Here is a 17,498-nt window from a genome sequence, read left to right as displayed (position 1 = left end):
GGCGGAGCCTGGTTTGGGATGGGGAAGGAAAGGTCCCGTTCACGCCAGGCCTGCCTCGGCCGCGTCGCTGCTGCCGTCGGGAGCCGCGGGGCGGTGCGGCCGCGAGAGCAGCCCGGGAAAGCGGCATTCCCGTTTTCCTGCTGCGGAAGTGACGCGCTCCGGGCGCGCCCCGGCTGCGCCGCCGACGGTTCCTGTGGCGGGGCGAGATGGCGGCGCCCGGAGCCCCGGTGACTGTCACCGTCACTTACAGTAAGCGCCCGGGGCAGGGGCGGCGGGCAGCGGGCGGGGGGCGCATCTCCGGCCGCAGGGGCCGCTCCCGGCCCTTCCCCGCCCCGCTGCCCGCGATCCCCGCCCGGCCCGGAGCGGCACCGGGCACTGCGGGGCGGGCGGGCCGCGGCGGCACCGGCGGTGGGGGCGAGCGGGGCGGCCTCAGCGGGGCACGGCCCGGCCCCCGTTCGGCCTGGGGTCCATCCCGGCTGCTGGTGTGAAGCTTCGCTCCTTACTGGCCGCGGCTTGCCCGTGTCTGCTCTAGCTGCATCGCAGGCGTAGGTGTGCTGCAAGGGTGGTGGCGGGAACAGTGACACGGCGGTCTTTGCCAGGGCAGAGGTTGTCTGAGGGCGACGAAGATCATGGGGAGCTGGAGCGTCTCTTAAAAGGAAGAGCTGAGGGCTGGGCCTATTCAGCCTCGAGGAGACATGACAGAGGGACCTCATTGATGTGAATGGATATCTGAGGGGGGGATGCCAAGAAGATGGAGTCAGGCTCTTCTCAGCGCTGCCGAGCAATAGGACAAGAGGCGATGGGCAGAAACTGATGCACAGGAAGTTCCACCTGAATATGAGGAAGAATGTCTTTATTGTGGGTGACTGTATCTTGGTACAAGTTACCCAGAGAGGTTGTGGAGTCTCCCTCAATGGAAAGAGATATTCAAGAACTGTTTGGACACAATCCTGTGCCAGTTGCACTAGGATGACCCTGCTTGAGCAGGGAATTGGACCAGATGACCCACTGTGGTCCCTTTAGGCTGACCCATTCTGTGATTCTGTTGTTTGGGTAGTCTTCATTTAGATGAAATATATTGCTGAAGTCAGCACTGCATGTTAAAAGCAGGTGCTACACAGTAGGCTTTCTTCCGGTTTGTTGAAGAGACTTGGATGTTTGCAGCTAGTGAGTTGCAAGGCTGCAACAGAGAGTGGTTCCTTCAGTAGGACAGGTGGGTGCTGACCTGATGGAATGGCCATCTCAAAGGCCAGCTGACACAGCTGGGATTTTTTCCACCTCAAAAAGAAAAACTGGAGGAGGGAGAAGAAAGTGGAGAGAAAGATAGGCTTGTATCAATAAATAAACATAAAACGTTACTGTAGAGGGGTGAGAGTAGCTTGGACTCCACAGTACTTAAAAACATGGGAACACCATGCTTAAATTTTAAAGTGGATCTAAGTGAGACAGGAGGAGGAATGAAGAGGACAGTAAGGTATTAAATCATCAAGGTATTTGGCTGATGTTTGTTAGCAAAACTTAGTAATGTTGTATTTTGTAAAAAATTACTGGATAATAATTTCTGCCTTTGTTTCTTTTACACTATGTTGGTAATGTCCTTTCCATCTCTAAAGCTTATGGTTTCCTTTTTCTTGCTTGCTCATTCCTGTTTTCAAATTGTGTTTCAAATTGTTTTGTAAAACGTTTCCTTTTATCACCTGGTAGTTTTGTTTAAGAGTCTTTGTTGAGGAATTTTGTAGAATAATCTCTTTGAATCATCATGATTCATGTGCCTGGTGCCTTCAGAGAGCTCATTTGATCTGAGGGCTTTTCATTTTGCAAAGATGTTAGTAATTTAATGATTTGACATATTTATAATTCCGATGTCTTACTGTTTGCCAGCAACCTGCTTGTTTGAGAATGTTTCTGTCTTCCCAATTGTTTTCTTACCTGATAATGACTTTGTTATTAGTAGATAGCAAATAGAAGCCTGTGTTCAGCTTGGGCTTCATCTGTCTGATTTGCATCTGCAGCTGTCAGATGCAGCTTGACCACTTTGCACAAAACATTTTTAGTAAAGTTTTGTGTGCATGAGTGAAAGTGGGGAAAGATGTAAATCAGGGCTGAGAAATAAAATGGCAGTAGACCTACATCCTGCCAGCAAACCTGCTCCAGTGTAGGCTCCTTTCTTATGGGTCTGCAAGTCCCTGTCAGCAGCCCGCTCCAGCACAGGCTTCCCACAGGGTCACAGCCTCCTCTCAGGCATCCACCTGCTCTGGTGAGGGATCCTCCGTGGGTTGCAGGGGCACAGCTGCTTCGCCATGGTCTTCACTGTGGGCTGCAGTGGAATCTCAGCTCTGGCACCTGGAGCAACCCATGAGTCTTTTTTTATGGTGATTTCACTCTGCTGTAAATTTACAGTAAAAGTTGTTTACAGTCTGTCCAAAGTGGTACTCATAATTTGTAATTAAACTGGTTCTGTTAGACAAACTTAATCTGTTTTTTTCCTCATTTAATGTTCGGGGTTTTTTTGTTTTTTCCTCTCAACTGCTCACGGGCAGAGCCCTTATATAAAGCAGTTGTATATATCAAAATTACCTTTTGAAATATATTGAGGTTGTATTTTGTGGTTTGGTTTTTTTCCCCCAAAACAAACTGGTAAGAAGGGCTGTTTATGGGAAATGCTTGGGTGAGAGGGGAATAATGTGATTTTAAGCTTAAAATTGTCTTGGAATAACAAATTTAGTTAGTACTTTAAAATTTTTGAGGCTACAGTGTCACTTGTCATGTGACTGTGGGAGGCTGGAGCATTTTAAAATCAATTTTTCTAGCACTCTCCTGTGTAAAAGATATGTGCACTTTAAATTAGTGGCATGAGAATAGTTTTCCTTCTGGTATGTGTTCTCTTCCTGCAGAGTAAAAAATGCCTGTTTTGATTTCCCTTGCAGCCAGAGGTGGCTGATTCCTGTGGGTGCTTTCAGATTGATAGACTTAAGTGTGTGGGAGTAGAGGGTTGTAGAAAGGGTCTGTTGCAAAGCAGAGATTAATAGGCATACTCCTTTTTCTTCCCCTAGGAACTGCCTCCTGTTTGCATGCAAGTAATCTTAGGGAGTCTGAATAGATTGCTCCATAAGTGGAAGGTGACAGATAAGCTGGGATTTCTCCAAGTGGTTATGTCTGCTTATCAGTAGAATATGGGGAGAAATAGATTTTATACTCTGAGAATTCTCTCTGGTCAGTGGTGGAGATGAAACAGGGTAGACAATGATTGTTTGTTTCTCATGTTTGAGGAGAAGGGAGCAAAGGAAGTGATAAATTGTCTCAGATACCAAAGACTCATGTCTTTAGAAGTTACTAGAAGTAGGAAATGGTGTGGAAGCAGGAAGGTGTGGGCTTTCATGCTTGAGCTTGTGGGATGTCTGGACACCATCTATACTCTTAGATAAGGAATAATATTTAGCAGGAGCTAAATTATGCTGGTAAAAGACACCCAATCTAACTCGTGAGGTTATTCCAATGTTAACCAAAATTTTCAGCTGGGGTCCTTTCTTCAAGAGGAAGGAAATTCAATAGAATAATTTGATTGAAAATTATGATTCTGCATGAGAATCTGTGGCTTGAGAACTTTATACATTGATGGTAATAAATATTAGAGATGAATTTTCTGTAATATTTTCTAAGTTACTATAGATATTACTGTTACTCTGTTTTTCTACTAGGTAATGAAAAGCATAGTATTCAAGTTGCTTCTCAACAAGAAGATGGTGAACCTACACTACAAGATATGGCTGTACTTATTGAACAAGTCACTGGAGTCCCAGTTCCTTTTCAGAAACTTATATACAAAGGTAACTTAAATCTTCCATGTTTCTTATAGATGATAAGCTTTCATCTTAGTCGCTTTCAGGTGTCCATGTTTTGAACGTTTTCAAAAAGACATTCCTATGCCACTAAGTGTACTTAACTGTTTTTTTTCCTTTCTCATTCTTCATTTAGGAAAGTCTCTGAAAGAATTGGAACAACCGTTATCAGCACTTGGTGTTAAAAACGGTTGCAAAGTCATGTTGATTGGGAAAAGGGTAAGCATTGCCTTTGCACCTTTCTTACCCCTTAAACTGTTATTTTCATCAGTAAGTCAGCTGTTGAACGCAGAAACAAGCTGCAGCATTAGCCTAATTTTGTATACCTATCCACAAAGTTGAGTTCTGTCTCATGTTACACTGCAAATAGCTGCAGTTTGTAGTTTTCTGAAATTACATTATTGATTGGCTTCTTTACATTATTGACAAGACTGCCTAATCTGTGGTCAGTGCTCCTGAACTTTCTGTGCACTGATGACCTTATCTGCTCATCTTATTTTTCTGGTTTAAAAAAAACTTCCCAAACTGTAGCTACTCAGTCTTGATCATCTGGATTATTTTTAGTGAAATGATTTGTAACTAGCTTTGCAACTTGAGGATGAGGTAATAATCTCATGATGTAAATATTGCATATACTTTAAAAATACAAGTTGACAAAAATAAAAAAATTTGCACTTTTTATTTTCCCTTCAAATTTATTTCATTATATGTGTTTATATACATTGCTGTTTTAAGTATATTTGTAATTAAGCTTTGGAAGAAGCTTATTTGGTAGGTACTGAAATATGGAAAGAATAGCCACAGTGTAGTGTGTATTCTAAACCCTCAGAAGCCTTTATGTCTGTATCAGCACTGCTGCTTTTTAGCTACATTGTATCTTTATTTGTTCCTTAGTTGTGAATGTTGTACTTTTGAATACGCAGAATAGTCCAGAAGAAGAGGCTGAATTAAAGAAGTTAAAAGATTTGGAGAAGTCAGTGGAGCAAATAGCTAATAAGTTAGAGGAAGTTAATAAAGAGTTCACAAGTATCCAGAAGGTATGCCAGTTTTGTATCACTTTATATCTTTGCAAAGCAGTTTTGTACGTATATCTATTTAAAAAAAAAACCAAACAAAACAGTTTGAAGGTTTTGAGTAGTCGGTAATAGGGTGCCCCTCCTAAATGTCCGAGCCAGTAATAATTCTTAGTGAATTCCAAATGCCATTTATGAGTTTGCAAAATAGAGACATGGCACCGTTTGGAAAAAGATAAATATTGTTTCATACGGGATAAGTTATGTTCTTTATATCTGGAAAAACTTAAGAGTTCTCTCAAAGTCCAAAGAAGAAGGTCTATTGCATGTTTATCATTTTAGTAAACCTAACAGATCTTACATTTACCATGTCAAGAATTGATAAAATACAGAAGAATACGGATTAAGATTGGAGTCCCTATCACGTTTGAAAATACAGAAATAATAAAAGATGTTTTCTGCTAATGTAGATTGACATTTTCTTAGGTGAGTATTGTGTAGGGTATGGAATAATTTTGTTTTTTCTTCTTCAGGGATTTTTAGCAAAGGATCTCCAAGCAGAAGCACTAAAACAGCTGGACAAGAGGATAAAAGGAACTGCAGAGCAGTTCATGAAGACCCTTGAACAGATTGATGCCATTGTAAGTAAATAACCACAGAAGAGGGTCAAATCCCAACAGAAACTTACTTGATATTGTACTGTACTAAGAAATTTAGTTTTTGGCTATCCAAGCGCTTCACAGTCATTAGTGGATCATAACCTTACATTACATTTCCAGAGTATAATACACATCTTTCTGTATCATGTAGTAGCTGAGAGCTAGATGAGAATAGGATCTTGTACAGAGATAAATAGAAAATTGCCCCAACCAGGGTATTTCCTTACTCTGTTTCTGTTACTGGTCCTTCTCTGTGAGCCTCATTATACAATTAGGTTACACATCAAGATCATAATGGCCTGCTCTGAATGAAAAATGCTGCTTTTCTGTGGTAGTGGTGTCTTTGGGTCTCCTCCTTGGTACAGGGACCTTTTATTGGAATTTTTTCAGAAATATGCCATACAAATACCTATAATTGGTGAAATAAAAGTAGTTTAATTTGATGGGCTCTTTGAAAAAGTTCAGCAGTGGACTAAGAGTAATAATTTGAACTGGCCATCATCAAATGCTATGTAATATGGATGTGTTCCTAGGAATGGTGGGAAGCTTACTAATTTCCTGCTTTTGTATTGTGAACCTATGATGATAGTCTTTGCTGCTTGTTATAGCCAACAGTTCTAAATACTTCTTTAAAAAATTGCTGTATTCTAAGTATTTTGAAATCTTCAAATTTCTCTTTCCTTTTGTGCCTCATATGAAGGAGGATATTGTGCTGACTGTTATTGAATGCTGTTAGACATAAAGACTTCATATAACTGATTTCCTGTTTGAAGTGCCAGATTTATTATGTGCTGTCATGAAAACGTCAATAAGGTGACAACTGTCTCAGTTAGATGGTGTTGAAGCTTATTTCTGACCCCTTCAGTTTTTGATACCAAATCCTATTTAGAAAACAAACTCAGTACTTCTGGTGTGCAGTTCTGGAATCCAGCAGGCAGCATTGTAAAACTGTTTCACTACTTCCTGATGAATCCAAACTTAATCCAAGTTTACTTTTAGTTCTGTTATTTTTTGCGTGGTTTAAATGGAAAGCATGCTGTGATGTATCTCCTTATCCAAAATATTCTAAATAGTACTGGACAAAGGATTTTAGGTCTGGTACAATGTTTTGGAAGACTTATAATCAGTGACCTAGTGTTTAGATTTGGGAAATAATGGAGTTCCCTGTACTTTGTTTCTTGAAGTTTTCTTTCTTGAGAAAGTGGAGCAGCTAGAGCTAAGACTAATTATAATCAATTTTTTCAAAATCTATAATAACTGTTTGTTACTTTACTGTATAAGAGCCTATGACATTGAAAAGTCTTTTTTTGTTTGTTTGTTTTTTTAAATAAGTGAGGGCTTGGAATACCTGTGATTGCAGTTGCATTGCACATACTTGTTTCTTTTAGTATACAAAGCTGGCTGTGAGATTTGTCATGAAGACTGGACTAATGTGCAGTCTTGCAGATGAAATGCATGTTGGTGGGTGGAATCTTTGCATAAAATGTGGGAGTTCAGAGTGCTGGTATTACACCAGGTCAGATGAACAGGCCAACAGGTTACTGAGGCAGCACTCAGCTGTGCTGTGGTTGTGCAGTATATGGAGGCAGCAGTACAGACTGGTAGTGAAGGATGTGTATGAGCAATAAATGAGTTCCACTAGAGTAAAAAATAGCAAATAGAAATGCAAAGCAGTAAAGTATTTTATCTTATCATAGAATTGGTTTGTTCAAGGAATTAGCGTTTTTTTCAGTAGCCAAGTAAAAAACTAGTTCTGACACATCTGTTAAATGCTATTGAACATGTAGAGATGCTGTTGATTGAGTCAAGAGCATGTTAAAAAATTCAGAGGGGAAAAATGTGACTGACTGAGAAGAATGGATGATACATTGTAGAAGTCAAATATACCAGGAAGCTCACACTATAAATGTTCTAGGTTTTTTTCCTTTGGCAGAATCGTCACAGCTCATTGAGGTGTCTCAGCTGCTGTGTGTTATTTGGATCACTCAAAACTATACAGCTTGGTGGAAAATGAGGTTTGGTTGGTTACAGAGAGATAAGGGTTAGGAGGCCTGCATATTGTTTTCTTTCTATTCTGGGTCTATCACTCACTTACTGGTAGCAGAAGCTCATTAATTAGAGAAGCTGAGTTTGGAACAAAATACTTTTACTAGTAGACATCATGGTTCAATAATTGTGAATTTAAAAGATGGGATTTGGAAGGTGGAGAAGTAAGTTTACAGTCATACAGTAGTGTAGTGTGAGAGAAAAAATACACTGCTGTCACTGCCAGAGGTGTGAAAGAAAAGATGCTCTACCCAAAAGCATGAAGGGATGCTTTTGGGTAGAGCATCTGTAACTTAAGCATTGTAACATAAATGTGTTTAAACAGCTACTGCTTTCGCTGCATCTTGCAAAATTTTAATTTGTCTGACACAGCCAGACATTGCCATAAGCCACAGATCTTTGAAGTTTTCTTTGGGAAGAATGCAGTCGAGTCTTGTTCAATACTTGAAGATTTGTGCGTGTGCATTCACAGATATGCTATTTATTTCATCAGTTTAAACATTTGGTCCAGGAATAGAAGTCAAAATACACTATGATTACAAATCTCAGTGAGAAGAACACAGGAAATGCTTTACCTGGTCATCTGGCTCGGGTTTTTAAATATCTGAAAGGCTTTTTCAAGAAAAAGCCAAGTTCTTATGAGATCAGTAGGAAGATTTGAATCCACAGTCATGACAGTATGTACTTGTGAACCAGCTCTGATTTAATGAATGTTTTCACCAGTATTGCAGTGTGAGCACTTGCTTTGTCATCAAGATGGTCTCCTATTAAATGGTAGATTTTTTAATCTAGAAAGACAATATTGCAGAGAACAGCTTGTTCTAAGAATTGAACAAAGTTTTCTCTTCTGAAATACCAGTCACTGATTTTGTTAGCATAAGTTCACAACAAATCTGTCAAATTGCATCTATCGGTATTGAGGACATTGATAGCACTACTGACTCATAGTTATGCTCTGGTGGTCCATCCTCCTTTCCTGAGGATTTTCTAAAATTATAGTTCCTCTGTAGAACTTACTTAAATTACTGTGCTGTTCTGATGAAATTTAACTGTCTACTTGTCTGTGCTATACTTGTCGTTGGATAAATCCATACGAAATTAACAATTCAAGGATAAAAAGAAAGAAGTATTCTGAAAAAACCCCATCACTGTTCCTGTAATAAACATTTCCCAGAAATCTGGGATGCTTTTCCACTTACAATGAGATGAGATCCTATTACTACACTTTTTAAATTTATCAGGAATCTTTGAATTATCTCACAATAAAAATGTGATAAGCATGTCTTACTATAATTCTTTAATCTCTTAGCATGAGTTGTAAACATGAAATCAGATCTTCAGAGAAAGGTATTTCTAAAGCTCAAGGAGCATTGTCACGTGAAAGGGGAGTTTTTCTCCAACCGTTTCTGTTTGATATCTGTATCAGTGCCCCAGGTTAGCTGAGACCCTTGTGCCCCACCAGTCTGTCAGCATCCTGTTGTGGGGACCCTTCCCTGAGCAGCCCACTTGATGTGGGGGTGGTTCAGCTTACTTGCTTGGGGTCACATGCAAACAGAGAGGCCCCTCCTGGACCTCCACACCTTTAATTGGTCTGTTGATGCCCCAGGCAAGATTCAGGGACAAATTCAGGACACAACAGCATAGGAAGAACCCCCTCCTGGGTATCCACAGTCGTTACTTGCTGCCAGTGACTGTAAGTGCCCTTGAAGGACTCACTTTACCAGTTTACGGAACAGCCCTCCTTTATTAATACAATAGAAGACTCTGACAGGTTTGCTGGTGGTAGTATCTTGCTGCAAAAACTTCCTTAAAGCAATAAACTAACCAGCTCTAATCCCCCATAATGGAGTCTTCTCTATTTTTATGCCATTTTTAACTTAGTCTTATTCTCTTTTTATATTTAGGTGGAGCTAGAGTGACTCTAGTGATGCATCATGTTCAGTGGGGGGTGGTTGTACATTGGAGGTGGGTAATGTCAGTATTACATCTGAAGTGACCTTTGGGGCTGGAGCTATGCATTAGTATTGCATCCAAGGTAAACTTTGGAATGGAGGTGGCCATCTGTGATCTTGCCATGTTTGCTGGTTCAGCAGCAGGAAATCTCTTTCCTTCCATGGCTGACAGCTGTTACGTGGCTTATCAGCTACAAGGTACTACTATGTTCCCCCTCTTGCAGGATTTGGACAGACCCTGGCCATGGTGTCTCCAGTCCACCCTCTCTTTAGGCCCCATCATGTGTATTGTGTGGGAAGCCAGGCATGCTGACTGCATTCCATTCTGGGAGCAGCAACTGCATTTTCTCCCTACAATTTTCCATATTGTTATATTTCCTTCATCCTCCATTTCATCCTCCCTTAGCCTGTATGCTGACTACAGTTTTTGTAACTTTCCTACCAAGTTTCAGTGATGGAAACTAGGGTTGTAGCCATCATGCTGTTGGGGCTCAAGAGGGGAACCCCAGCAAAATACCTCTGAGGAGACAAGGAGCATTCCCATAGAGAGGTGACACTGTCCACAGCTCAGCTGAAGCTCCCCACACCATCACACACAGCATGGGCAACAAACAGGAGGAGTAGATTCCATTTGTCTGAACAATAAAAGAAAAGAAGTTTGTGTATCTAAACCTCCCAGATATGCTCACGTTTTGGCTGAAATGAAACAGATTAGGTTAGGGAAACATCTATTCTTGGTCTGGAGTTAGGGTGGAAAATAAAATAAACTAGTGAGAAACTCCCAAGATTTTTATGCATCTTCACCAGTGAGAACACAGTGTTTTTAAGAATGTTCACATAAACTTTATATAATGATGATCATCTGTACAGATGTTTTACCTATTACAAAAAATATCATAAACCTGAGTACCATTCCTCAGCAACACCCCAATTTCACATAGCTCAGAAAGGACAAAGCATGTAGCACTTGCCAGGATGACATACATGAAAGTAATAGGTGGTAGGAATATATAAAATTATGCCCTTTGAATTAAATTAAAAGCTGACATCATGTAACACTTCACATCTGTTGCCTTCCATGAGTACTTTGCAGAGATTATATGTACAACTTAGACTAGCAGTGGCTGCATTACTAATGATGCATTCTAATGATGGGAAGTGATTGAGTTAATGTATTTGTAAGAAATTTGTTCATGTTACAGTCTTTGAAAAAAAACCCTGAAGATAAAGCTCAGCCGAACAGTTAACACACACCACAGCAGAAAAATCAGTGTGTGTAGTCTTTTGCTGTATATTCCCTAAAGACACATGGTAGATTTGCTAGCTCGATTCTTTGCAGTCAGCATGCTGCAACCTTGACTTTTTAATAACTTTTTCATATATATTATTTCCTGTGTAATCATCCTTAGTGACTGGGCATGGTATTTTCAGGATGCCTATTCAGAGGATTCTTTGATAATTCTAGTTTTTGCTGTAAGTCTATACGTTCGTTTTAGCATTAACCTGCATCAACTTGTTTGCTTATTTTACTGCAGAGTCTGCCAGAGAATTTCAGTGACTGTAAACTGAAAAAGAAGGGGTTGGTGAAGAGGGTCCAGGTGAGTTTTCTTGGTTTGTTTTTGGTTGTTTTTTTCCTTTTTTTCCCTCCATAAGTGCTGGGCACTTGTATACCAAGAGTCTGTGAAAATGAGCTGTTTAGATTTTTTCAATGTTTGTTCTTACACTGGTATTTTGTATGACCTTCCTTTGAGAAGTATTTAATAGCTTTATAGAACAGCACACAAAATACAGATTTTCATAGTTTATGCTGTTTTCAGATAATGTTTGTCATTTACATTAATGGTTTGTCTTATGGCTGCCTGACGATGTGAAGTAATCCTGATAACTTGTGAACACGAGAGGATTGATAATTCCTCCTTTTTTGAATCTTGGTGGACTGGAGTAATGACTGAGGTCTGGGCACGAGCATGCAGTCAACTGTAATTCCTGCTGACCTACTCCTGACCTTGCCAGAGGTCTTCTTTGGAAACTTTCGCTTCTGTTGCAATGCAGCAACTTTCTTTGGAGAGTAGGTCTTGAAGATCTCTACAGCAGAGTAGCTGTGCTGCGGATGGAGGGTTTAATTGCTTTGCTATGGTATGATGTTTGTAAATTCCTAGGCATTGTTTTCTTCTTGAACTGCAGGTTTGTTAATAAATACTGGAAGTCAGCACTCTCCACTCAAACTTACATAAATGAATGGTAGTTCTATTTGTATTACTGTTTTTATTTGTATTGTGCTGGCTTTAGTGCCAGGTTGGGCTCCTAAAAATTGTTCGTGGAAGTACCTTGCATTCATATATAGAGTTGAGTGATTTTGTCTTTCACTGTAACCTTATTTAATACTTCCCATTGATGTTTCACCAGTTTTTTAGAATAGCCATCTGTTTGAGAGGAAGGCCCACCAAGAGGTACTTCATAGGAGAAGTGGTTTTAGTTACAGCTTTAGGGAGGGACAAAGCACTTTGTACTCAGTTATTGAGACAAGTTCAGATAATGCAAATGGAAATGAAGGTGGTTGCTGGTGTGGCTGTATTATGTGGGGGTTCTGAACACACTCTTGATTCCATGTGGCTAACCAAGGCAGCAAAACTTGTAATAGACTATCGACTTTGTGGAAGCTACTGGATCTCAGCTCTTGGGTGAGGTTACAGCAGAAGTAAGTGGCGCTTTGTGTAAGAATTGCTGTTAAAGCATAAAATGGATTCTGTTGAGCAGAGATCAGAATTATTTATGTGCTTTTGTAGGCACAGCGTTATGCAGCTGTGGGTTATGAACCCTTTAAGGACTGCAGAGGAATCCTAATGAGTTTCAGACCAGAGCTGCCAACAACAGTTTGTTTTTCTCGAGCAAGAAAACAGAAAACAAGAACAAGGAAACAGTGGCAAGCTATGCTTATTATTCTTAAGAATCCATGAAAGCAAGGGGGAGCTATTAACTGCCTTCTACTGCTGGCAGTCACACATCTTCCTGGGTGGGGAGATAAATATGAAACAGTAGCAGCCAGCAACTGCAGTTGTTACCACCTCCGATTTTTCATCACTCAAGACAGCTCAAGGGATTGGTTGGAAACAGATGATTCAAACCAGTGTGATGGTTGAGGAACATTCACGTGGCCCAACAGTTCACTGCTCTGGAAGGAAAGTGCTTTCTTAGTGTCATTTTAATGTAAATAACATGAAATGTCGGTTTCACTGTCTGAGTCTGGTGCAGACATAGCAAAAACAAAGGCAAGACATGAATAGCTAATGGAAGAATCTTTCTCAGAAAGTGCAGTACTTGCATGCCTTGGGACTGGCCTAAAACAGTTTATTGGTATAAAGTGCTGTATGATGTGCTGTGTATGGCTGAGCAAAGTGACCAGGGGCTGCTGGGTCTGTGTGTTACTCTACTTGTGAGAATTCATGGGCGGGTTCTAAGAAAGTGTAAGGTGCTGTGGACTGCCTGTGTTGGAATGGAGCCTTCTGTCTTTTGAGGAACACCAGCTGCTGATGAAGATAAAGGTTCAATGGTGCCTTGAAGTCTTAAGAAGTAGAAAAGTTCTTGGTTTAATGAAAGGTTGTTTTAAATTTGACTGAGTAGGTTTGTCCCTCCCAGCCCTGGCCTCTAAAGTACATGTTTTAGAAAGGAGCTTAGAAGTCATACTGCAAAGTGAATGAAGTGCAAACTTGTCTGAACCTTTATGTTTCCTATTGTTGTTTATGGACTTTGGATCAACTGAAAATAGTCAGCATCAGGACTGGTGATGGTGGGCAGCCATGCTCTTACCCTTATTAGCCTTACCCAATGTCATGTTTCTATTGGATTCTGGGTGAATGCAGGTGTGCACAGGCTGTTACCAAAACAACTGGAAAGTGGCTGCTGAATTGACATCTTCAAATTCACAATAAAACTGCACTTTCACTTCTTCAGAAACACCTCCCAGTGCCAAACTGTGTATCCAATAACATTTCTTTGTTTTTTATTCTCAGGTTTTTCTTGCCCAGTGTGATACCATTGAAGGGAATATTGGTCAAGAAATGGACAAGCTACAGTCAAAGAATTTGGCACTGGCAGAATGAGGCATTGCCTTACATAATTAGGAAACATAATTGCTCTATGAGCAAGAAGAAAAGTTTGCTCTTTGTTTTGGAGCACATATCCAGCTTCCTTTTTTTTTCCCCCAAAGCCCAGTCTGTTAGACTGGTACCAGTCAATCATTTCTTGCTGGTTGTCTTGTTTGCCGCTTGGTTAGAACTATTATTTTGAAAAGAAAATCCTTCCTGAAGAATGGCTGAACTAATCTTTGTGATGAATTGTGTATCTCATGGATGATAAGATAGTTTAGTTAACTAAGTTATGAAGTTTTCAGTGGTGGGCAATTTTGTCTGATATATCTTTGAATTTATTTACAGCTCAAGTCAAAGAAGGTCTATAATTGTACAAGTGCCATAAGTTGCAGTTGTAGGACTTCAGCTTGGTTGAAAAAGGCAAACTGAGACAACATCTGGGAAAGTTGAACATTCTAGTAGACAGTTCAGAGCAATAAAAAACCCCTACGCATTTGTATCTACTTAATGTTTGTATGCATTTATAAATATAAGAAAGCTTGACTATAAGGGAGTCGTACCTATTTTAGCCTTAAATTGTCATAATAAATGGAATGTACTGTAACATGTATGGTACTTAATTTTGAGTGGTGCTTTGAGTTGTTACTGAGCTCCTTGATGCAGATGTATGTTTTTTACAAAGATTTCTGATGTACTGTGGTTTTTATAGATTATTTGTATTTTTATTATTTGTGTTTTGTCTTATGTTGAGAAATGAAATGAGATGACTCATGCTGCTCAAATACCAAGGGTTCAGTTCAAGCAAGGTATAACTAAGGAGCTATTTTGAAAGGTTTTTTTTATACTTTTTTCTGAATTTACTGAATTCGTGATGCTATATTTAATGGGAAGATGCAGTGATTATTCCAATATGTTAAGGCAATCAGTGAATTTTTATGACATGTTGCAAAGAGACACAGGTTTATTTTAGCAGTGCCATCTGTGTGAGGGTTATGACTGAGTCTCACAGTCAGATACATGCTGTGCTTAACCTTCTTTTTTAGGTGAGAAGTCAGCTTTTGCAGGAGACAGAACCTTTGAGTGGGTGCGGCCAACTTTGCAGTGGTTGCTCAGAGGTTCTGAGCAGACTGTGGAGCGTGTCAGCCTCTAGGTAACATAAATGTACAGGAGCTGCTTTTTCACTGATGCTCCTCTTTGGGAGGTCAGCCAGATACACAGCGGCTGGCAAAGCAGGGACTGGTAAGGAGCCTCTTTCTGTGCAAGAAATAACCTCTTCATCCCAAATGAGTCAGACTGAGAATGTTTAGAATTGGCCCCTGGGTAGTGAGCCATTATCCGTATGTTTGAAGGTTAGCTGTCCTTTCAAGATAAAAATAGGAAATGTATGTAAAAAGATTTTTAACTTCCTGTAAGTTATAAAGCTTAAATAATGCCTAAAGTGTAATTATTTCAGTATTGTCTTTGATGTTCGTAATTGGAGGAACTTTTTTTTTTTTAGTGAAAAATGGCATTGAACAAATGAAGTGATAGCTGTGCATTAGAAAGGGTCACTTGTATTCTAAAAATGCTGGTTGGCCATACCAAGGTTTGGTATGTTTTTTGCTGTTAACCAGTTACTCCAAGCTTATATTTTTTCCTTATGAAATTCTCTTATCAGCATCTGTGGAGGATTTCATAGTCTAAACTTCTAGGAACCTTATCTATCATGTTAGGATTTGGTGTGGTAGGACTGTGGAAGTTTTTTCCTAGTCTGTCATGCTGCATTTTCTCAGCACTTTAAGGTTAAGAGGAAGAAGCATTGGTTGTAGTCATTTTAGTGAAGCCCTGCCTAGCCTGTGGCTGCTTCTGGACCAGATTCAGCTGACTCTTAAGCCACCAGCAACACTTGCCTAATTCAGGGAATGCAAAATCAACCACTTTCCTATGATGGAAAGGATTCTCACCCTCCCAGATGTGGTTTCTCTAATGCGCTGAGCTTTCACAGGTGCACGTACAATGAGCAAGTATCCTCCTGTGCCCATGGAGAGAACTGGGAGCTGTGGTCATGGCTAGGACTGTGTTCATTTCTGCTGCTCCTGTGTAGTTTTCTCTCTTGGGTGAGAACATTTACACACAGACATCGTCTTCCCAGCAGTCTTTCCCATAAATTGCTGCTTCCTTAGATGTGCTCGTGTGAGTACATCTCAGAGCAAGGTCGATTAACTTCAGGGTATTCCATAGCAGATATTTTAGTGGTCTGGTGCTTTGAGGCAAAGAGAGTGATGGTGATGCTCTCCCACCAGCACATCTGTATTCAGCAGAGGGTGGGTGTCCTGAGCCAAACTTACCTTGCAGTGCTAAGTGCTTTGGTTTCTAGGACAAAAGTCTGTGTATGAAGACCAACTTGTGCAGTATAAATTGTTTTGTCTTCCAAATATAAAAATGAGTTGATTTGTTTTGGAAAACAGATGGTTGCATTTAGAGTTATCCAAGACATTCTAGAGTGAATTGACTTTTATATTTGATTTTGGAGAGGGGAGTTGTAAACATTTTTTGTCATAATAGCCTTAAATTCAGTAAAAGCAAGCGTCTGTGCTTTTCAAAAGTGCAGCAAACTGCAACTGTGGAAGGAAGGGGAAGGAAGAGGCGATTTTAAATATTCTTTAGAATTTGTAAATATAAATAATCAAGCTTAAGCTGTAGTCTCACTGATTCTGTAGTCCAGGTGTACTGTGATACCTGTTTTGCTACTGAATCATTTCCTCAGCCCAACAATCTGCCATGATCATGTCAAAACAGAAGTTCCTCCCTTTTGCTGTAGTTGCACTTATCCCATCGTCTTCCTCCAGTTACTGTGTTGCTCTGGCTGTGTTTACACACCTTGGACTTGCCATCCTGGCAAAATGTACCACAGGATTTGTCTTTTATCAAAATGGAAATTGGAATTGCACATGCCCTTGGCCCGTCTTCTCTCCCAGATCCCGTGGGCTGGTGTGAGATGAACCAAACCCAACTCAGGGAAATGTGGAGTCTGGAGCCATGGGATGGGTTGCTCTCTGGAAACAGCACAAAATTATAGTGGCATCCTCCATGACCAAGTCCTCTGGAAGGTGATGTCACTGTAAGCCTGGAGCAACACTTTTTGACTTCTAATGGACACTTGTGGTTTGGAGTGGAGCACTTGACACCATGGAAATTGGCACTAGATTTTATTTTTTTTTGTTAACTTACGTTATTGTACTGTGATAAATGAAAAGATAAAAATAAAACATGGAAAGTTCTCTGCTGTCCTTGGTCATGTTATAGTCACTAAGTGCTGCATTTGGGCCATATTTTAGTGGGGAAGGCACACCCTGCTCTGGCTGGTGCTGCCATGTGTGCTGTGCAGGGGAGCGAGCAGGGCCTCATGGAGGGCGCTGTGATTTGGGGCCTCCAGTGTTCTCAGGATCGGCAACGAGACAGAGATTTTATAAAGCTGGGTTAGGTGTGGGGGGTTTTTTTGGTTGTTGTTGGTTTTTTGTTTGTTTGTTTTTAATTATTTTTTTTTAAAAAGAACGGAAAGTACTTTACACAGTTGTGTTGCACACCGTGCACTGGAACAGGTTGTCCAGAGGGTGTGGAGCCTTCCTCATTGGAGATGTTAAAGAACCATCTAGACACAATCCAGGATGACCCACTGTGATGCCTTCCAACCTGACCCACTCTGTGATTCTGTTTTCTGGATCTGGATGTATGAGATGCAATGTTTATTATTTTTACTTATTTGGGTGGCTCAGCGTGACAGGTGGGGTACATTTCAGGCAGTTTATTCAGAGGCGTGTTCCACAGCTGGACAGCTGTGTCTAGCGAGCTCTGTTGGTGCTCCAAAGGCCTAACCAAGGAACATCCCGAGGAAGGCGACAAAGGAGATCCATCCATCCAT

The 17,498-nt window shown here is 40.5% G+C and overlaps 1 protein-coding gene across 1 annotated transcript; it reads left to right on the top strand.

Annotated features, from left to right (window-relative positions):
- Positions 1-142: 142 nt before the first annotated feature.
- Positions 143-16,857, top strand: BAG1 (BAG cochaperone 1). Its single transcript, XM_014880520.2, has 7 exons — positions 143-249; positions 3,699-3,827; positions 3,976-4,058; positions 4,763-4,876; positions 5,386-5,493; positions 11,045-11,107; positions 13,520-16,857. The coding sequence occupies exons 1-7, from the start codon at positions 207-209 to the stop codon at positions 13,607-13,609; spliced, it is 630 nt and encodes a 209-aa protein (XP_014736006.2). The 5' UTR covers positions 143-206; the 3' UTR covers positions 13,610-16,857.
- Positions 16,858-17,498: the final 641 nt, after the last annotated feature.

This window comes from Sturnus vulgaris, chromosome 1, assembly GCF_052056855.1.
Source record: "Sturnus vulgaris isolate bStuVul1 chromosome 1, bStuVul1.hap1, whole genome shotgun sequence".
Taxonomy (NCBI): Eukaryota; Metazoa; Chordata; class Aves; order Passeriformes; family Sturnidae; genus Sturnus; species Sturnus vulgaris.
This window is presented reverse-complemented; position numbering and strand designations above follow the sequence as displayed.

Excerpts from the sequence above, each read along its gene's own strand:
- BAG1 (XM_014880520.2), top strand. The coding sequence starts at position 207 with ATGGCGGCGCCCGGAGCCCCGGTGACTGTCACCGTCACTTACA. Across the intron at positions 3,828-3,975 it reads TCAGAAACTTATATACAAAG|GAAAGTCTCTGAAAGAATTG; the intron begins GTAACTTAAATC and ends TTCTTCATTTAG. Across the intron at positions 5,494-11,044 it reads TTGAACAGATTGATGCCATT|AGTCTGCCAGAGAATTTCAG; the intron begins GTAAGTAAATAA and ends ATTTTACTGCAG.